Source organism: Mustela nigripes, chromosome 5 (genome assembly GCF_022355385.1).
Source record: "Mustela nigripes isolate SB6536 chromosome 5, MUSNIG.SB6536, whole genome shotgun sequence".
NCBI lineage: Eukaryota > Metazoa > Chordata > Mammalia > Carnivora > Mustelidae > Mustela > Mustela nigripes.
Genome location: NC_081561.1, coordinates 106059538 through 106078283, shown reverse-complemented (window position 1 = coordinate 106078283; position 18746 = coordinate 106059538). Strand labels below are relative to the sequence as shown.

Sequence of the window (18746 nt, the reverse complement as noted above, 5' to 3'; positions counted from 1 at the left end):
TTGCTACCATGTTAATTTCACACTACTACAATTCTCATGTTATCTCTCTACTAAAAAAAAAATTAGTGACTCTATTATAGACTCTAAATTGTATATTTAAGTATTTCCTAGTCAAATATTTTAATTTACTCTTGTCTCTATGTATTATGTGTTGGCTGGGATCACCTATTTGTAGGTTTTTGTGAATGTCCTGGTCTTTTATACTGTCATGATTTTCACATAGCAAACATTTTCTCATTTCTCGTTGAATGAATGAAATCTTTATTTGGGGGGCACCTGGGTGACTCAGTGGGTTAAAGCCTCTGTCTTCAGCTCAGGTCATGATCTCAGGGTCCTGGGATCGAGCTCCACATTGGGCTCTCTGCTCAGCAGGGAGCCTGCTTTCCTTCCTCTCTCTGCCTACTTGTGATCTCTGTCTCTGTCAAATAAATAAATAAAATCTTAAAAAAAAAACATTAAAAAAAAGAGAAATCTTTATTTGGGACTTTTATTGCTCTTAGTGCAAACAGAATTTTTATTTTTTAAAAAAATTACATGTTCGGGGTGCCTGGGTGGCTCAGTGGGTTAAAGCCTCTGCCTTCAGTTCAGGGTCATGATCTCAGTGTCCTGGAATGGAGCCCCGCATCAGGCGCTCTGCTCAGCAGAGAGCCTGCTTCCTCCACTCTCTCTGCCTGCCTCTCTGCCTACTTGTGATCTCTTTCTATCAAATAAATAAAATCTTAAAAAAAAATTACTTCTGTGCTCTATACTTGGTTCTTTGCAAAACTGATTTTTCCTTATGTTTGCATTTGGTATTCTTTGTGAGTGCTTTCCCAGTGCTTTTGGTATTCTTTGTTAACGCTGCATACTACTCCATGTAGTAACTGTGTAGAAGAGGTTTCATATTTTGAAACCTCTTTGAAATGAAAGTTTTCAAATTTTCATATTGGTCCTATGGTCATATTTTCTGGTAATTACTACACATTATATTCCCCTTCTGGAAATTCCCAGTTAATACCAATCTCTGCGTAGTCTTGCAGCAAAGAAGTGGTTTTAACTATTTAAATAGTTTTTAACTTCCCACATCCCAAATCCCTTTGAGTACAGAAGTAATTTTCCCTCCCTTATCATATCAGTTAATATAAGGAGTTCATTTGGGGAAATTATGTTCTAGGCAGAGTTGAATAAAAATAAATAAAATTATTACTTTATTTGTTTTTGATATAAATAATTCCTCAGTTGTGAGAAGCATTTCAAGTTATATTTAAAATTTTTTTCTGTTCTCATCTTATAACAACTAAAAATAGCTTTACTTAGAGATAAAAAGTAGAAGTTTGATATGTATAATTTGTTAAATTAAAAATAAACTTAAAAATATTGTGCTGTTACTGGCAAAAACAAATTAGAAGATAGCAATTGTTTTGTAGCCATTTGGTCAAGGGTACTTGACTATCAGGAAAAAAAAAGGAGATGTGGGTTTTTTTATTAGTAAATTTATTATTATAATTTTTAAAAGATTTTATTTATTTATTTGAGAGAGAGGCAGTGTGAGAGAGAGATCATGAGCAGGGGTGAGGAGTAGAGGGAGAAGCAGGCTCCCTGATGAATAGGGAGCCTAATGCAGGACTTGATCCCTGGACCCTTAGATCATTACCTGAATCAAAGGCAGACATTAACTGACTGAGCTACGCAGGCAGCCTAATATTATTATTACTATTTTTAAAGATCTATTTTTAAATCTCTACACCAAACATAGGGCTCAAACTCACAACCTAGAAATCGAGAGTCACATGATCCACTGACTAGCCAGCCAGGAGCCTCAATAAATTTTATTCTTTATTTTTAAAATTATTTATTTATTTTAAATATTTTATTTATTTATTTGACAGAGAGAGCTAGAGAGAGAACACAAGTAGGCAGAGCAGCAGGCAGAGGGCCCGGGAGAGGCAGGGTCTCTGCTGAGCAGGGAGCTGATGTGGGGCTCAATCCCAGGAATCTGGGATCATGAACTGAGTGAAGGCAGACGCTTAACTGACTGAGCCACCGAGGTGCCCTACATTTCTATTTTCTTTTTTATTTTTTAGAGATTTTATTTATTTATTTATTTATTTATTTGACAGAGATCACAAGTAGGCAGAGGCAGGTAGAGATAGAGAGGGGGGAAGCAGGCTCCCTGCTGAGCAGAGAGCCCGATGCGGGACTCCATCCCAGGATCCTGAGTTGAAGGCAGAGGCTTTAACCCACTGAGCCACCCCGGTGCCCTAAATTTTATTTCTTAGAGCAGTTTTAAGTTTATAAAAAAAATTGAGCAGAAAGTATAGAGTGGCCATATATCTTTTTTCCCCATTAACATCTTTTTTTTTTTTTTTTAAGGTTTTATTTATTTATTTGACAGAGAGAGAAACAGTGAGAGAGGGAACACAAGCAGGGGGAGTGTGATAGGAAGAAGCAGACTTCCCCTGAGCAGGAAGCCGGACACAAGGCTCTATCTTGGGACCCTGGGATCATGACCCTAGCCCCTAGCTGAAGGCAGATGCTTAATGGCTGAGCCACCCAAGCGCCCCCTCATTAACATCTTTAACTAGTTGGTACATTTGTTACTACTGATCCATCAATATTGATACATACTGTTAACTAAAGTCCACAGTTTTCATTAGGGTTTACTCTTTGTATTGTACATTCTGTGGGTTTTGACAAATGCATAATGCCATGTATCTGCCATCAGTGAATAGTTTCACTGCCTTGAAAATTGCCTTAAAAAACCCTAATTCGGGTTGCCTGGGTGGCTCAGTTGGTTAAGTATCTGCCTTCAGCTCAGCTTGTGATCCTGGGGTCCTGGGACCGAGTCGGCATAGGGCTTCTTGCTTAGTGGGGAGCCTGCTTCCCCTCTGCTGGCTGCTCCCCCTGCTCGCGTTCCCTCTCTCTCTCTGACAAATAAATAAATAAAATCTTAAAAAAAAATCCCTCATGTTTCACACAGACATCTCTACCTCTTTCCTTCATGAACCTCTGGCAACCATTGAACTGCACAGTTTTGCCTTTTCTAGATGTGATACGTTGGAATTATACTGTAGCCTTTTGAGGCTGGTTTCTTTTATTTAAAAATATGGATTTAGGGCTTCTCCATGTCTCTTCATGGCTTGATAGCTCATTTCTTTTTACTGCTAAGTTATATTCCAACGTATGAATGTGCCACAGTTTGTTTATCCATTCACCTATTGAAGGACATCTTGCTTGCTTCCAAGTTTTGGCAGTTATGAATAAAGCTGCTGTAAATATTTGTGGGCAGGTTTTTATGTGGGAGAAGTATTTTTAATATAGTCTTTGTTCTGAAGACTAACACTTTGAGGGCAACCCTGTCAGGACTCCTCTCACTCTTGAATGCTTTTTTGGTATCTTCACTTAATAAACTTCTATCACTTCACTCATTTAAAAAAAAAAAAAAAAAAAGGACAAACACTTTGAATGCAGGCTATGAGTAAAAGGAGACATCTTTTTATTTTTAGTTGAATTAATCAATTTATATAATACATATATGTACACCCACACACAAACCAGTTTGAAGTTAATTGTTGAGTCTTTACAAGGGAGGGGTTGCTAATTTGCTACAATTTGCAAAAAATGATTCCCAGTTATAAAATCACGGTAAAATGCTAGGTCGAATTAATTAATAACATTGTAATGAGATTCATAGAATTAAAGCCCGAGATTATTAGAAGGACTTTTATTTTATTCGAAGGTCTTGGTATTCTAAATATTATGACAGTGAATTAGATAGACTTGTAAAGAAGGTTTTCAGATTTTTGAATTTTCTTTTATTTATTTATTTATTTATTTATTTATTTATTTATCAGAGATAGAGCGCGAGCGAAAGCGAGCACAGGCAGACAGAGTGGAAGGCAGAGTCAGAGGGAGAAGCAGGCTCCCCGTGGAGCAAGGAGCCCGATGTGGGACTCGATCCCAGGACGCTGGGATCATGACCTGAGCCGAAGGCAGCTGCCCAACCAACTGAGCCACCCAGGCGTCCCAGAATTTTCATTTTTTTAATATATAGATTTGTTTTCTAAATTCTTTGGCCCCATAATTGTGCTTAACTCATAAAGTAATTAAAGGTTCATCTCTTCATTCATGTTCCTTTTATTCTTTCAGTATTTTCTCTGTAATCTGCCTCTTGAGAATAGGGATTATGTAAGATGTTTTCTGTGTGTGTACTCTCACGGCCCTTTAGAAATACTGAATGAATATACATTAGAAGCACTGGCTTAATTTAAATTCAGTAACACATTGTGCAGAAGGACTTTACTCTCTAGTCTTTCATCCTGAAGATAGTTGTTTGTCATGGATTCTAGAGAACTTTCCTTTTTTGGTCTGAAAACGCTAACTCTTAAGGCAATATAGATGTACTGATGATTCGTGAGGACTAATTCATGCTCTGTTTTCCAGCATCTATATTTTGCTTATTTTCCCAATTAAGATTTTCCTCCCTATATTCTTTTATCTTATGCCTGATTTCTTTATTTTCTCATTATTTAGAACCACAAAGAACCCTCTTGTCTGACAGTTGTTGAATAGATTCCAATCTGGTGTTTTAATTTTTTTTTTTTTTAAAGATTTTATTTATTTATTTGACAGAGAGAAATTACAAGTACACTGAGAGGCAGGCAGAGAGAGAGAAGGAAGCAGGCTCCCTGCTGAGCAGAGAGCCCAATGTGGGACTCGATCCCAGGACCCTGAGATCATGACCCGAGCCGAAGGCAGCGGCTTAACCCACTGAGCCACCCAGGCGCCCCTGGTGTTTTAATTTATATACCTTGTGTATTCACACATTAATCACCTTGAATGTTACAATCTTATGCATTTTGCATGATGATTTTTCAGTGTTTATAATTGCTTAACTATTTACTGATGTGGGAATGGAAGCTCATAGGGATTATATCATTTGTTCAAGATCATATCAGTTTGTTCAGTAGAGTTGGAATTCAGCATGGCTTAGTCTCATTGTAAATTCCAGCTATGACAAACATTTTTAAAAAACCTGCACCCCAAATTCTTGCAGAAAAATGCTTAGTAAATAAATGCATAATGATGAAATAAAATGCATTTCTTGTACTAACTACATCCATCTTCACCAGGCCTTCTTTTGTATCTCAGGCACAGATAGCCTTAATATATCTTCTTAGTACTCACATTTTAGAATGCATATATTGGCCTTTTGTGGGTAAACATGCTTGCGTTCTCTTTGGATAAAAATAGAAGAAAATAGTAAAAAACAAATGCCATTGAATTAGTGTTAAGATTCTTTTCATAGGCTTCATGATTTTAAAACTCGGCACAGAGTGCAAATAGGGAAAAGCATGACTTGTTTTCCTCCTTGTCTTTTTGAGGTCTGTAAAAAGAAGTGACAATGCTATCACCTTTAAGTTAAAATATTAGTGTTGGACACCTGGATGACTCAGTCAGTTAAGCCTCCGACTGTTTGATTATGGCTCAGGTCCCTGATCTCAGTGTTAGGAGATCCAGCCTGGTGTCAGGCTCTACACTCAGCACAGAGTCTGCTTAAGATGCTCTCCCTCTGCCCCTCCTCTCTGCCTTCCCACTCCCGCTACATACTCTTTCCTAAAATATTAGTTGAGGGCTTGGCCTTTTAAGAAAGCTTTCTGTTAATGTAAGTTTTTATCATCACTTAATGTTTATTAAGTAATTTATCTGTTCATGGACTTCTGTGTTACATAGTTCTCTTATATCCTGTACTCTGAGCAGAACACACAGAACTTAACCAAGGAAGCCAGTGCTTTAAAAGGTTATCTGAATGATATAGATGTGAAAGCAGAGACAACAAAGCATTTTTAACAGGGTTTTGTGCGTGTGTTTGTGTGTGTGTGTATTTGCAGAGGATGAACAAGTTATAACATTTGATAACAAAAGCTTTGCATGTGCTAGAGGTTTTTTGTAGTTTTTTCCACTTTTTAAAGTAAATACTTGCTTTTGTTTAGTATCATTTATAAAGTAGTGGTATGAGTTAGATCTTTGTTTTTCATGAGAAAAGGTCTTTATCATTTTTTTGCAAAATTGAAAGACTTATGGTAAGGAAGAAAATTATTCTTTTTATATCCTTTTTGTGAAAAATTTCCTAGTAGAATACATATTGGAAAGAAAGGAGGACTAGGAAAGGAACAACTGTATAAATGGTTTTCTATTTGTTAGTGGAAATGGCTGAAGTTATTTAATGTTGCTTAACTTATTTCAATATATATTTTTAATCTCTATTTATAGTAGAAAATACAGAGTTTTTACAGCAAGCTGCTTTAGAAGAATATGGTCCAGAGCTTCATGTGGCTTTGAGGAGTCGAAGAGATGAATTACACTATTTAAGGAAACTTACCGAACTACTTTTTCCTTATATCTTGCCTCCTAAAGCAACAGACTGCAGGTATAAATAGTCCAGAAAATGTCATAGCAGTATTTGCATACCATGCCATATGTATATTGCTATTCCTGATCATAATAGGAGTATACTATTAGATTAACCTATGATCATAGTGACTAACTTTTCATTTAAGAAATATAATTTGTCAGGTTGTAAAATGCCAGGTGTTAATCATGTGTTTAGCACTGATCATGTGTTGTGTTGCTTAGAATTGTTTGGGGGTGGGGGAGTGATCTTGGGAAATCAAGATAAATATGAGTCAATCAGCTTTTTTATTTGAGATCATTATACTTTGTTAATTTCTTGGTGTTCCATTTTAAAGACATAAGCATTGTGCCTTTGAACAAACTAAACAGACTGAATTTGTGTTTTAAGATAATACCTGGCAAGAATAATTAGAATTCATCTAGACCATCCTTCTTTGTTCTGGCAGGAACTTGTTTAGATTATTCTTTAAAGTTATCTCATCGCTCTTACCCTAATAATTCTTTTTTTTTTTTTTTTAAAGATTTTATTTATTTGGCAGAGAGAGACACATCAAGAGAGAGAACATAAGCATGGGGAGTGGGAGAAGGAGAAGCAGGCTTCCTGCAGAGCAGAGGCCCCAATGTAGGGCTCAATCCTAAGATCATGACCTTAGCCTAAGGCAGGCACTTAACAACTGAGCCACCCAGGTTCCTCTTACCCTAATAATTCTTAAAGGAGAAACCATGGCTTATTTTAAGTAATGTATTCTACTTTTTACTTTATTTTTTTTTAATTTTATTTTTAAGTAATCTCCATGCCAAAGTGGGGCTTGAACTCACAGCCCCTAGATCAAGAGTCGCATGCTCTACCGACTGAGCTGCCAGGCACCCCTAGTGATTTTCCTTATTTCTTTTTATTTTTTATTATTTTTTAAAAGATTATTTATTCGACAGAGAGAGCTCACGTGAGTGTATAAGCAGCGGGGGCAGCAGAGGGAGAAGCATAGGGAGCCCCAGTGGGACTTGATCGAGGACCCTGGAATCATGACCTGAGCCAAAGGCAGATGCTAAACTGACTGAGCTGGTTATACTTTGTTAATTTATGGGCCCCTTAGTGATATATTTTAAATAAATATTACTTTGTAACATATATATTTTTTAAAGATTTTATTTACTTACTTCACACAAAGAGCACAAACAGGCAGAACAGCAGGTAGAGGGAGAGGGAGAAGCAGGCTCCCCAGTGACCAGAGAGCCTGATGTTGGGCTCTGTCCCAGGACCCCATGATCATGACCCAGGCTGAGCACAGCTGCTTAATTGACTGAGCCACCCAGACACTCCATAACATAAAGTTTTTATTAAAAATTTTAAATATTTTAATGAAAAAAATTTTTTAAGATTTTATTTATTTGACAGAGAAAGAGATCACAGGTAGGCCGAGAGGCAGGCAGAGAGAGAAGGGAAAGCAGTCTTCTTGCTGAGCAGAGAGTCTAATGCGACGCTTGATCCCAGGACCCTGAGATCATGACTTGAGCTGAAGGCAGAGGCTTAACCCACTGAGTCCCAGGCGCCCCTAATTTTAAACAGATTAATGTATAATGTTAATTTAAATGTTTTAATTACAAATTATTTTATTAGTTTTAAGCATTAGTTTAAAAATGTATTAAACATTTTAAGTATTCTGAGGTGGGGTGTGTTTTCTAATGCTCACCCAGATCCCTCCCTTTAAGGAAATGCTTTTTTCTCTTAAACAGTACTCTCTTTTAGCCAGTTCAAGAATCTAAGTATGGTCTGCGAACCATTAGAATGAGCATGACTTGGGAGTTTTTTTAGAAATGCAGGATCTTGGGGCATACCTACTGAATCATAGTCTGCATTTTAACAAGATCTCTAGGTAAGAAGTGATGTAAATTACTAAACATGCGCAATATTGTTTGTTTTTTCAGATCCCTGACCTTGCTTTTAAGAGAGATCCTTTCTGGTTCGGTGTTCCTTCCTTCTTTGGATTTCCTAGCTGATCCAGTAAGGCTTAAAAAATGGTTTTAAATTGTGATAAAATACATGTAACATAAAGTTTATCATATTAAATGTTTTTATATGTTCAGTTAAGTGGTATTAAATACATTCATTATTGAGCAACCATCACTACTACCCATCTCTAGAACACTTTCCATTGTACAAAACTAAAATTCTGTACCCATTAATAATTCTCCATTCTTCTTCCCTCTAATCCCCTGGCAACCACCAACATACTAACCTATCTCTATGAATTTGACTACTCTGATACTTCATATACGTGGGCCCATGCGTTACTGTCTTTTTGTGACTGCCTTATTTCCCTTAGCATAATGTCCCCAAGATTCATCCATGTTGTAGCATATATTAGAATTTCATTCTTTATCAAGGCTGTATAGTATTCCATTGTAGGTATATACCATATTTTGCTATTTATGCATCTACTGATGGACACTTGAGTTGCTTTTATTTTTGAGCCAGTAAGATTTTGAAGAAACAGGAATAATTCATAAACATTTTAAATGCTGAAGTCAGAATAACTTTTCTTTGCCCACTTCTCTAAAAGTGAAACCCTGCATCACATTTACAAAAATTATTTGAGAGACAGTGTGAGCATGAGCTGGGGCCAGGGGCAGAGGGAGAGGGAGAGAATCCTAAGCAGACTCCCTGCTGAGTGTGGAGCCTGACATGGGACTGAGTCCCACAACCTTGAGATCATGACCTGAGGCAAAACCTAGAGTCAGATGCTCAACCGACTGAGGCACCCAGGCACCCCCTGCACGACAGATTTTTTAAAGTCCCTCTGTGTTACATGTGTGCAAACACTTTGCCCCTGTTCCATTTGCTTCTTCATTTTTCTAGAGACTTTCACAATATTAAAAAAGCTTTGAGAATTTTAGGCAGAATATAGTAATGGAATTGTTTTCACCTGTGTGTATTATTTTCCATTAGGATACTGTGAATCATTTGCTTATCATCTTCATAGATGACAGTCCAGTAAGTATTGAGCATTAAGTATGAATTTTGATTCATATCTGTCAAAAGCACATAGCACCTTTATTGAACTAATAAATTCTCTTTCTCCAAAGCCTGAAAAAGCAACTGAACTGCCTTCCCCTTTGGTTCCATTCTTGCAGAAATTTGCAGAACCTAGAAATAAAAAGCCATCTGTAAGTACTTTTAGCAATAATATATATTATTTTTGATATGAACAATTTTATCACGTGTTTACATGGTCTTAACTGCTCTTCTCCCATATTGTATCAAGGTGCTGAAGTTAGAATTGAAGCACATCAGAGAGCAGCAAGATCTCTTATTTCGTTTTATGAACTTTCTGAAACAAGAAGGAGCAGTGCATGTATTGCAAATATGTCTGACTGTGGGTGAGGCTTACCTGTGCACTTACTGAAGTCATTATTTCACTTTTTATTTATTAGATTTTAAATACATTTGAATGTTTAGATCAGATCTGATTTTGTAGTTGTCATTGTACTGATTTTCATTTTACCTAGATACTCTCATATCACTTTTGAGTTGTTTCTTAAAAGTGTCCACTCCTTTCCAGACAGGAGCATAACTTAGAACTGACTTCAATCAACTAACTTCTTTTTAAAATATACCTTAAAAAAATTGAGATATTATTTACACAGTGAAACTCAAAGAACTTAAATGCAGTTTGATCAGTTTTGACAAATCTATACATCTGTGTAGCCTACACTTTTATCAAGATGTAGAACATTTCCATCACCCCAGAAAATTAAGGCCCCTCCCAGATACTCCCACTCGTGCCCTAGCGATCATAGGTCTTGTTTCTCTCACCACAGATTAGTTTTGCCTATACAGTTTCCTTATATAAATGGAGTATATGGTATGTACTCTTTGGTGCCTGGTTTCATTGAGTCAGGGTAATGCTTTTTAAGATGAGTTCATGTTGTGTAGAGGAATATTTTGCTCTTTTTTGTTGTTGTTGACTAGTATTCTTTCGTATGAGTGTACCATGTTTTTTGTTTGTTTTTTAATTTACCTTCCTTGTGGATGAGTATATCTGGACTGCTTTCACTTTTGAGCTATTATGAATGAAATTGCTGTGCACATTCTTGTGTAAGGCTTTCTGTTGGGCATATGTTTAATAACTGGAAGTAGAATTGCTGGGTCACAGGGTGGATACATATTTTTTTTTTTATAAGAAACTGCTAAGTTGTTTTTCAGAGTGGTTGTACTATTTTATTTTTTCTAGCAGATGTGTGAGATTCTGGTTGTTCCATACCTTGACCAAAATTTGGTAGTGTTTATCTTTTTAATTTTACCCGTTTTAAAGGGTGTGTGGTGTTATCTTACTGTGCTTTTAATTTGCATTTCCCTAATGACTAGTGTTGAGCACTTTATAATATGCTTATTGGCCAGTCATATTATCTTTGTACCTGGAAGTGTTTAAGATTAAGAATACATATTCTTAATCTAATCCTTAATTCTTATTCTAATCCTGTTTGCCAAAATTTTTCTGTCTTTCTTTGTTTTTTTTTAAGGATTTTATTTATTCGTTTGACAAGAGATCACAAGTAGGCAGAGAGGCAGGCAGAGAGAGGAGGGGAAGCAGGCTCCCGATGAGCAGAGAGCCGGATGCCGGGCTCCATTCCAGGACCCTGGGATCATGACCTGAGCTGAAGGCAGAGGCCCCAACCCACTGAGCAGCACAGAGGCCCCTGGAGTTTTTTTTATTGGAATTGCATTAAATCAGTAGTATAGATCAGCTCAGGGAGTAACGCCATCTTAACAGGATTTGGGTTTCCAGCATATGAACATGGAATATTTTTCCATTCATTTCAGCCTTATTTAATTTCTTTCTATAAAGTTTCATAGTTTTCACTGTAGGTCTTTATGTTTTCTGAAGTATTTGTGTGTGGTATTTAAAATAATTTTTAAATTGTGGCTAATAAACAGAATAGAATTGATTTTTTTGCATATTGACTTTATATCCTCTGCCATTGCTACATTAATTTAATAGTTCTGGTAGCTTTTTTGTACATTTCCTTAAGATTTTTTATGTACGTAATTATGTCATTTGCAAATACAATTTTACTTTTTCCTTTATAGTGTTTAAGCATTTTATTTCTTTTTATTGCTCGTTGCAGTGGCTAGGACTTTTACTATAATGTTGAACCGAAGCAGTAAAAGTTGGCATTCTTGCTTTGTTCCTGATCTTAGGGGGATATCACTTAGTGTTGTACCATTAATTATGGTTTTTTGTTTTGCTTTTTTGCTTTTTTGTTTTTTTGGTAGATACCCTTGGTCAGATTGGGAAAGTTTCCTTCTCTTCCTGGTTTGCTGAGAGGGTTTTTTTTTTTTTTTTTTTAAATCATGTATTAATATTAAATTTTTTTGAATATTTTTTAAAGATTTTATGTATTTTATGTATTTATTATCTCTCTCTCTCAGAGAGAGAGATCACAAGCAGGCAGAGGGTCAGGCAGAGAGAGAGGTGGAAGCAGGCTCCCTGCCTAGCAGAGAGCCCAATGTGGGGCTCGATCCCAGGACCCTGAGAATACGACCTGAGTTGAAGGCAGAGGCTTTAACCCATGAGCCACCCAGGTGCCCTTGAATGGTTTTAATGCATCTCAATAACCTGTTTTATCGTCACCGAATTATTTCCATTGTTACCTTATTGTGGAGTTATAATGATGTCCTCTCTTTATTGGTAATTTGTATTTTATTTTTTCTTAACCTATATTGCTAGGGATTTTATCATATCTATTAATATTTTTGATTTGCTAATTTTCCACTCTTATTTTTATTATTTCTACTTACCTTGAGTTTAACTTACATCTCTTTTTCTGGCTTCTTAATTTTATTTCTATCTTTTTTTTTTTTTTTTTTAACCGAGAGAGATCACAAGTAGACAGAGAGGCAGGCAGAGAGAGAGAGAGGGAAGCAGGCTCCCCGCTGAGCAGAGAGCCCGATGCGGGCCTCGATCCCAGGACCCTGAGATCATGACCTGAGCCGAAGGCAGCAGCTTAACCCACTGAGCCACCCAGGCGCCCTCTATCTTCTTTTTGAATATAGGCTTTTTTAAAACTATAAATTTTTCTCTATGAATTGCCATAGCTAAATTCTAAAATTTTGGAGTTTTAGATTTTTTAAAAAAATTTACCTATTTATTTAACAGAGAGCACAAGCAAGAGGAGCAGCCGGCAGAGGGAGAGGGAGAAGCATGTAACCAATGTGGTACTTGAACTCAGGACCCTGAGATCAAGAGTTGTATGCTTTACTGACTAAGCCTGCCAGGTGCCCCCAAATATCTGGTGTTTTTATTATAATTAAGTTTTAAATATTTTAAAATTTACCTCTGGTTTATTTTTTGGCTTTATTTTACCAACATTTGGGGATTTTTAAGATACTTTCCTGTGATGGTTTTCTAATCTAATACTGTTCTCATTAAGGCACCTGGGTGGCTCAGTCAGTTAAACATCTGACTCTTGATTTCAACTCTGGTCATGATCTCAGGGCCTAGGGATTGAGCCCTGCATGGGGGGCGGTGTCCATGCTTACTGGGGAGTCTGCTTGAGGGTTCTCTCTCCCTTGCCCTCTGCTCTCCCCTCACCCCAACTTAAGCACACGTGTGCTGGCTCTCTCTCAAATAAGTAAATAAAGCTTTAAAAAAATACTGGTCTGATCAGACAACATACTCTGTGTGATTCAGTCTTTTGAAATTTATTGGAACTTGTTTTATGGTTCATCCATGTGGTCTGTCTTAAAGAATGTTCCCTGTACATGTGAGAAGAACTTCTGTTTTGTTGTGTTAGGTAGTTTTCTGTAAATGTCAATTAGGTTAAGTTGATGGATTGTCTAAAAATATTCTGTATTCTTTCTGATTTCTTAATGGATTTGCTATTTTTACCTTTAGTTTTATAATTTTTCCATGTATTTTGAACTTTATTAGGTGCAGACACAGGATTGTTATGTGTTTGTGATGAATTTGTCCTTTTATCATTATAAAATGCTCTTTATTTCTGGTAATTCTCTGTCTTGAAGTCAGCCTGGTTTGAGATTAATATAGCTACACTGTCTTTTTCACAAAGGGGCTTGCATTATATGTCTTTTTCTATATGATTAAATTGGATAATATTTCTTACAAACCGCATAGAGTTGACTCTTTTTATTTATTTATATTTAAAGATTTTATTTATTTATCAGAGAGAGGGAGAGAGCGAGCACAGGCAGACAGAATGGCAGGCAGAGGCAGAGGGAGAAGCAGGCTCCCTGCTGAGCAAGGAGCCCGATGTGGGACTCTATCCCAGGACGCTGGGATCATGACCTGAGCCGAAGGCAGCTGCTTAACCAACTGAACCACCCAGGTGTCCCTATTTATTTATTTTTAAAAAAGATTTTATTTATTTATTTGACAGAGAGATCACAAGTGGGCAGAGAAAGAAGCAGGGGGTTGGGGAAGCAGGCTCCTCACTGAGCAGAGAGCCTGATGTGGGACTCCATTCCAGGACCCTGGGATCCTGACCTGAGCGGAAGGCAGAGGCTTTAACCCACTGAGCCACTTACTCGCCCCCTGGAGTTGAATTTTTTTTTTTTTTTAAAGCTTTTATTTATTTATTCATGAGAGAATGAGTGAGAGAGAGCATGAGAGAGGAGAAGGTCAGAGGGAGAAGCAGACTCCCCAAAGAGCCGGGAGCCCGATGCGGGACTCGATCCTGGAAGTCCGGGATCATGACCTGAGCTGAAGGCAGTTGTTCAACCAACTGAGCCACCCAGGCGCCCAGAATCTTTTTAATAAGAAATTTAGTTTTGTAATCTTTGCTTTCTAGTTGGGGGATGTCGTGTACCTTTATACTTAATGTAATTATTATAGGTTTATTGTTAAGTCTTTGATCTTAGTGTTTATTTTGTATTTCTTCTGTATATTCTTTATTCTTTTACTCCTTTCCTTCCTTTTTTTGGATTATTTGACTATTTTTTAGTATTCCATTTTATCTCTTCTGTTGATTTCATGTCTCTTTCTGTGCTCTTCTCTTTGCTTTAGTGGTTGCTCTGAGATTACACGTCAGTATTTATCACAGTCTTGATTTAAAAATACTTAACTGCTTCAGGAACACTTTAAGAAATTCAGGGTACTTCCAGTTACCCTCTTCTGCCTGATGTAATGTTACATATTTTAATTCTGTGTAGGCTATAAACTCTACAGTACATTGGTATTTCTTCTTCAAACCCTCCACACATGCACACCTCCCCCCTTTCGGCCCTTAAATTATTGGTATATTTACCTTCCTGGGTCTTTTTACCTCATTCTGCAGAACCAGGTTTCTCTTTTCTTTCTGCTTTTCTCTTCTGCTGAAAGCAATATTTTTTTTACATTGTAGTACCAATCCAGTGGAGGTAAATTTTCTTAGTTTTTGTCTTTCTTTTAAATTTAAATTCAGTTAATTAACATATAAGTATTACTGTTTTCAGAGGTAGAGGTAAGTGATTCATCAGTCTTCTGTAACACCTAATGCTCATTACATCATGTGCCCTCCTTCACCCAGTTACCCCTTCTCCCCACCCATTTCTCCTCTAGCAATCCTCAGTTTGTTTCCTTTAGTTAGAAGTCTCTCATGGTTTGTCTCTGGCTCTGATTTTGTCTTGTTTTATTTTTCTCCCTCTTTTCCTATGATCCTCTGTTTTGTTTCTTGAATTCCACATATGAAGTGAGATCATGTGATAATTATCTTTCTTTGATTGACTTATTTTGCTTAGCATAATGCCCTCTGGTTCTATCCACGTTGTTGCATTTGGCAAGATTTCATATTTTTGGTGGCTGATTAGTATTCCATTAAAATATATACACACACACACACACACACACACACACACACACACACACATACACCACATCTTCTTTATGCATTCATCTGTCAGTGGACATGTGGGCTCTTTCCATAGTTTGGCTATTGTGGACAATGCTGCTATAAATGTTGGGGTGGCAGTTGTCCCTTCAAATCACTACATTTGTATCTTTGGGGTGAATCCCTAGTAGTGCCCTTGCTGGGTCATAGGGTAGCTTTGTTTTCAACTTTGTGAGGAGCTTCCATACTGTTTTCCAGAGTGGCTGCACCAGCTTGCATTCTCACCAGCAGAGTGAGAGGGTTCCCCTTTCTCCACATCCTCATCATCTGTCATTTCCTGACTTAATTTTTGACATTCTGACTGGTATGAGGTAGTATGTCATTGTGGTTTTGATTTGTATTTCCCTGATGCTGAGTGATGTGGAGAACTTTTTTAGTGTGTGTTGGCCATTTGGATGTCTTCATTGGAGAAATGTCTGTTCTTGTCTTCTGCCCATTTTTTGACTGGATTATTTGTTCTTTGGGTGTTGAGTTTGATAAGTACTTTATAGATTTTTAGATACTAGCCCTTTATCTGGTAAGACATTTGCAAATATCTACTCTCATTCTGTCTGTTGTCTTTTGGTTTTGTTGACTGTTTGCTCTGCTATGCAAAAGCTTTTGATCTTGAAGTATCAGTAGTTCATTTTTGCCTTTGTTTCCCTTGCCTTTGGAGATGTGTTTAGCAAGAAATTGCTGTGGCTAAGGTCACAGAGGTTGCTCCCTATGTTCTTTAGGATTTTGATGGATTCCTGTCTCACATTTACATCTTTCATTGTCTATTTTGAGCCTGTTTTTGTGTGTGGTGTAAGGAAATGGTCCAGTTTCATTTTTCTCCTGTGGCTGTCCAATTTTCGCATCACCATTTGTTGAAGAGACTGTCTTTTTTCCAGTGGATATTCTTCCCTACTTTGTTGAAGATGAATTGACTGTAGAGTTGAGGGTCCATTTCTGGGCCCATTAATCTCTGTGTCTGGTTTTTTTGCCAATACCATACCATCTTGATGTTTACAGTTTTGTAATAGAGTTTAAAGGCCAGGATTGTGATGCTGCCAGCTTTGGTGTTCCTTTTCAATATTCCTTTGGCTATTCAGAGTCTTTTTTGGTTCCATACAAATTTTAGGATTATTTGTTTCAGCTCTGTCAAACAGATTGGTGGTATTTTGATAGGGATTGCATTGAATGAACATGGAATTTTTTCCATTTTGTGTCTTCCTCAATTTCTTTTATAAATGTTCTGTAGTTCCTAAAGTATAGATTCTTTACCTCTTTGGTTAGGTTTATTCTTAGGTATCTTATGTTTTTGGGTGTAGTTGTACATGGGATCAACTCCTTAATTTCTCTTTTTTTCCTGTTTCATTGTTAGTGTATAGAAATGCAGCTAACTTCTGTGCATTTATTTTATGTCCTGCCACTTTGCTGAATTCCTGTATGAGTTTTAGCAGTTTTGGGGATGGAGTCTTTTGGGTTTTCCACACAGAGTATACTGTCATCTGCTAAGAGTAAAAGTTTAACTTCTTCTTTGCTAATTTGGGTTCCTTTTATTCCTTTTTGTTGTCTGATTGCTGAGGGTAGGACTGCCAGTACTATGTTGAACAGCAGTTTTGAGAATGGGCATCCCTGCCGTGTTCCTGATCTTAAGGGAAAAGCTCTCAGTTTTTCCCCATTGAGAATGATATTTGTTGTGGGCTTTTCATAGATGGTTTTTATGATATTGAGGTATGTTCCCTCTATCCTTATACTATGAAGAGAAAGAATGCTGTACTTTGACAAATGCTTTGTCTGCATCTTTTGAGAGGATCATATGGTTCTTGCCCTTTCTCTATTAAAATAGCATCTCTCATTGATTGATTTGTGGATGTTGAACCAACCTTGCAATCCAGGAATAAATCACAGTTGGTCATGGTGAATAATCCTTAGTACTGTTGTATCCTATTGGCTAGTATCTTGGTGAGAATTTTTGCATCCATGTTCATCAGGGATATGGGTCTGTAATTCTCCTTTTTTGTGGGGGTCTTTGTCTGGTTTGGGGATTAAGTTAATGCTGGCCTCATAGAGTTTGGAAGTTTTCCTTCCATTTTTATTTTTTGAAACAGCTTCAGGAGAATAGGCATTAATTCTTTTTTAAGTGTTTGGTAGAATTCCCCTTGAAAGCCATCCGGCCCTGGACTCTTGTTTGTTGGAAGATTTTTGATGACTACAATTCCTTGCTGGTTATGGGTCTGTCCAGATTTTCTGTTTCTTCCTGTTTCAATTTTGGTAGTTTATATGTCTCTAGGAATGCATCCATTTCTTCCTGATTGCCTAATTTGTTGGCATATTGTTGCTTATAATATGTTCTTATAATTGTTTGCATTTCTTTGGTTTTTATTGTGATTTCTCCTCTTTCATTCATGATTTTATTCATTTGGTCCTTTGTCTTTTCTTTTTGGTAAGTCTGGCCATGGGTTTAACAATCTTATTAATCCTTTTAGAGAACCATCTCCTAGTTTTCTGTTCTACTGTTCTTTTGATTTCTGTTTCATTGATTTTTGCTTTAATCTTTATTAATTCTCTTCTCCTGTTGGATTTGAGCTTTATTTGCTGTTCTTTCTCCAGCTCTTCTCTAGGTATAAGGTTAGGTTTTATATTTGAGACCTTTCTTGTTTCTTGTGAAAGCCTTGTATTGCTAAGTACTTCCCCCTTAGGACTGCCTTTGCTGAATCCCAAAGGTTTTGAACAGTTGAGTTTTCATTTTCATTTGTTTCCATGAATTTTTTAAAAGATTTTATGTATTTATTTGAGAGAGTGCATGCATGCAGAAGCATGGGGAGGGGCAGAGAGAGAGGGAAAAGCGGGCTCTCTGTTGAGCAGAGAAGCCTGACATGGAGCTTAATCCCAGAACTCTGAGATCATGATCTGAGCTGAAGGCTGATGCTTAACCAACGAGCCTCCCAGGTCCCCCATGAATTTTTAAATCCTTTAATTTTCTGGTTGCTAAACTCATTGTTTAGTAGAGTGGTCTTTAGTCTCCATATATTTGAGTTCTTTCCAAATTTCCTTTTGTGATTAGTTCAAGTTTCAAAGCTTTGTGGTCTGAAAATATGCAAGGATTGAGTCCAGTCTTTGGTACCAGTTGAGACTTGATTTGTGACCCAGTATGTGGTCTATTCTGTAGAATGTTCCATGTATGCTTGAGAAGAATATGTATTCTGTTGCTTTATGATAGACTGTTCTGGATATATCTGTGTACTCTATCTGGTCTGGTGTGTCCTTCAAAGTTCTTGTTTCCTTGTTGATATTCTGCTTAGATGATCTGTCCATTGCAGTGAGGGGGGGGTGTTAAAGTCCCCTCCTATTATTGTATTATTATCAGTGTCTTTCTTTAATTTTGTTATTAATTGCTTTATATAATTTATGCCCCATATTAGGGTCATAAATATTTACAACTGTTAGATACTCTTGTTTGATAGACCCTTTAATTATGATAATAGTGTCCTTCCCCATCT

At 37.0% G+C, this 18746-nt stretch overlaps 1 protein-coding gene across 6 annotated transcripts in view; it reads left to right on the top strand.

The window, feature by feature from the left end:
- SNX14 (sorting nexin 14) overlaps positions 1–18746 on the top strand; it is a 99931-nt gene that overhangs the window by 30199 nt on the left and 50986 nt on the right. For 5 of the 6 annotated variants that reach the window (XM_059401017.1, XM_059401019.1, XM_059401015.1 and 2 more), the window contains exons 8-12: positions 6253–6409; positions 8320–8395; positions 9341–9385; positions 9478–9558; positions 9657–9771. In XM_059401017.1, coding sequence (XP_059257000.1) covers positions 6253–6409; positions 8320–8395; positions 9341–9385; positions 9478–9558; positions 9657–9771 — 474 coding nt within the window. The remainder of the gene's footprint in view (positions 1–6252; positions 6410–8319; positions 8396–9340; positions 9386–9477; positions 9559–9656; positions 9772–18746) is intronic. The other variant, XM_059401016.1, reaches the window with a different exon arrangement.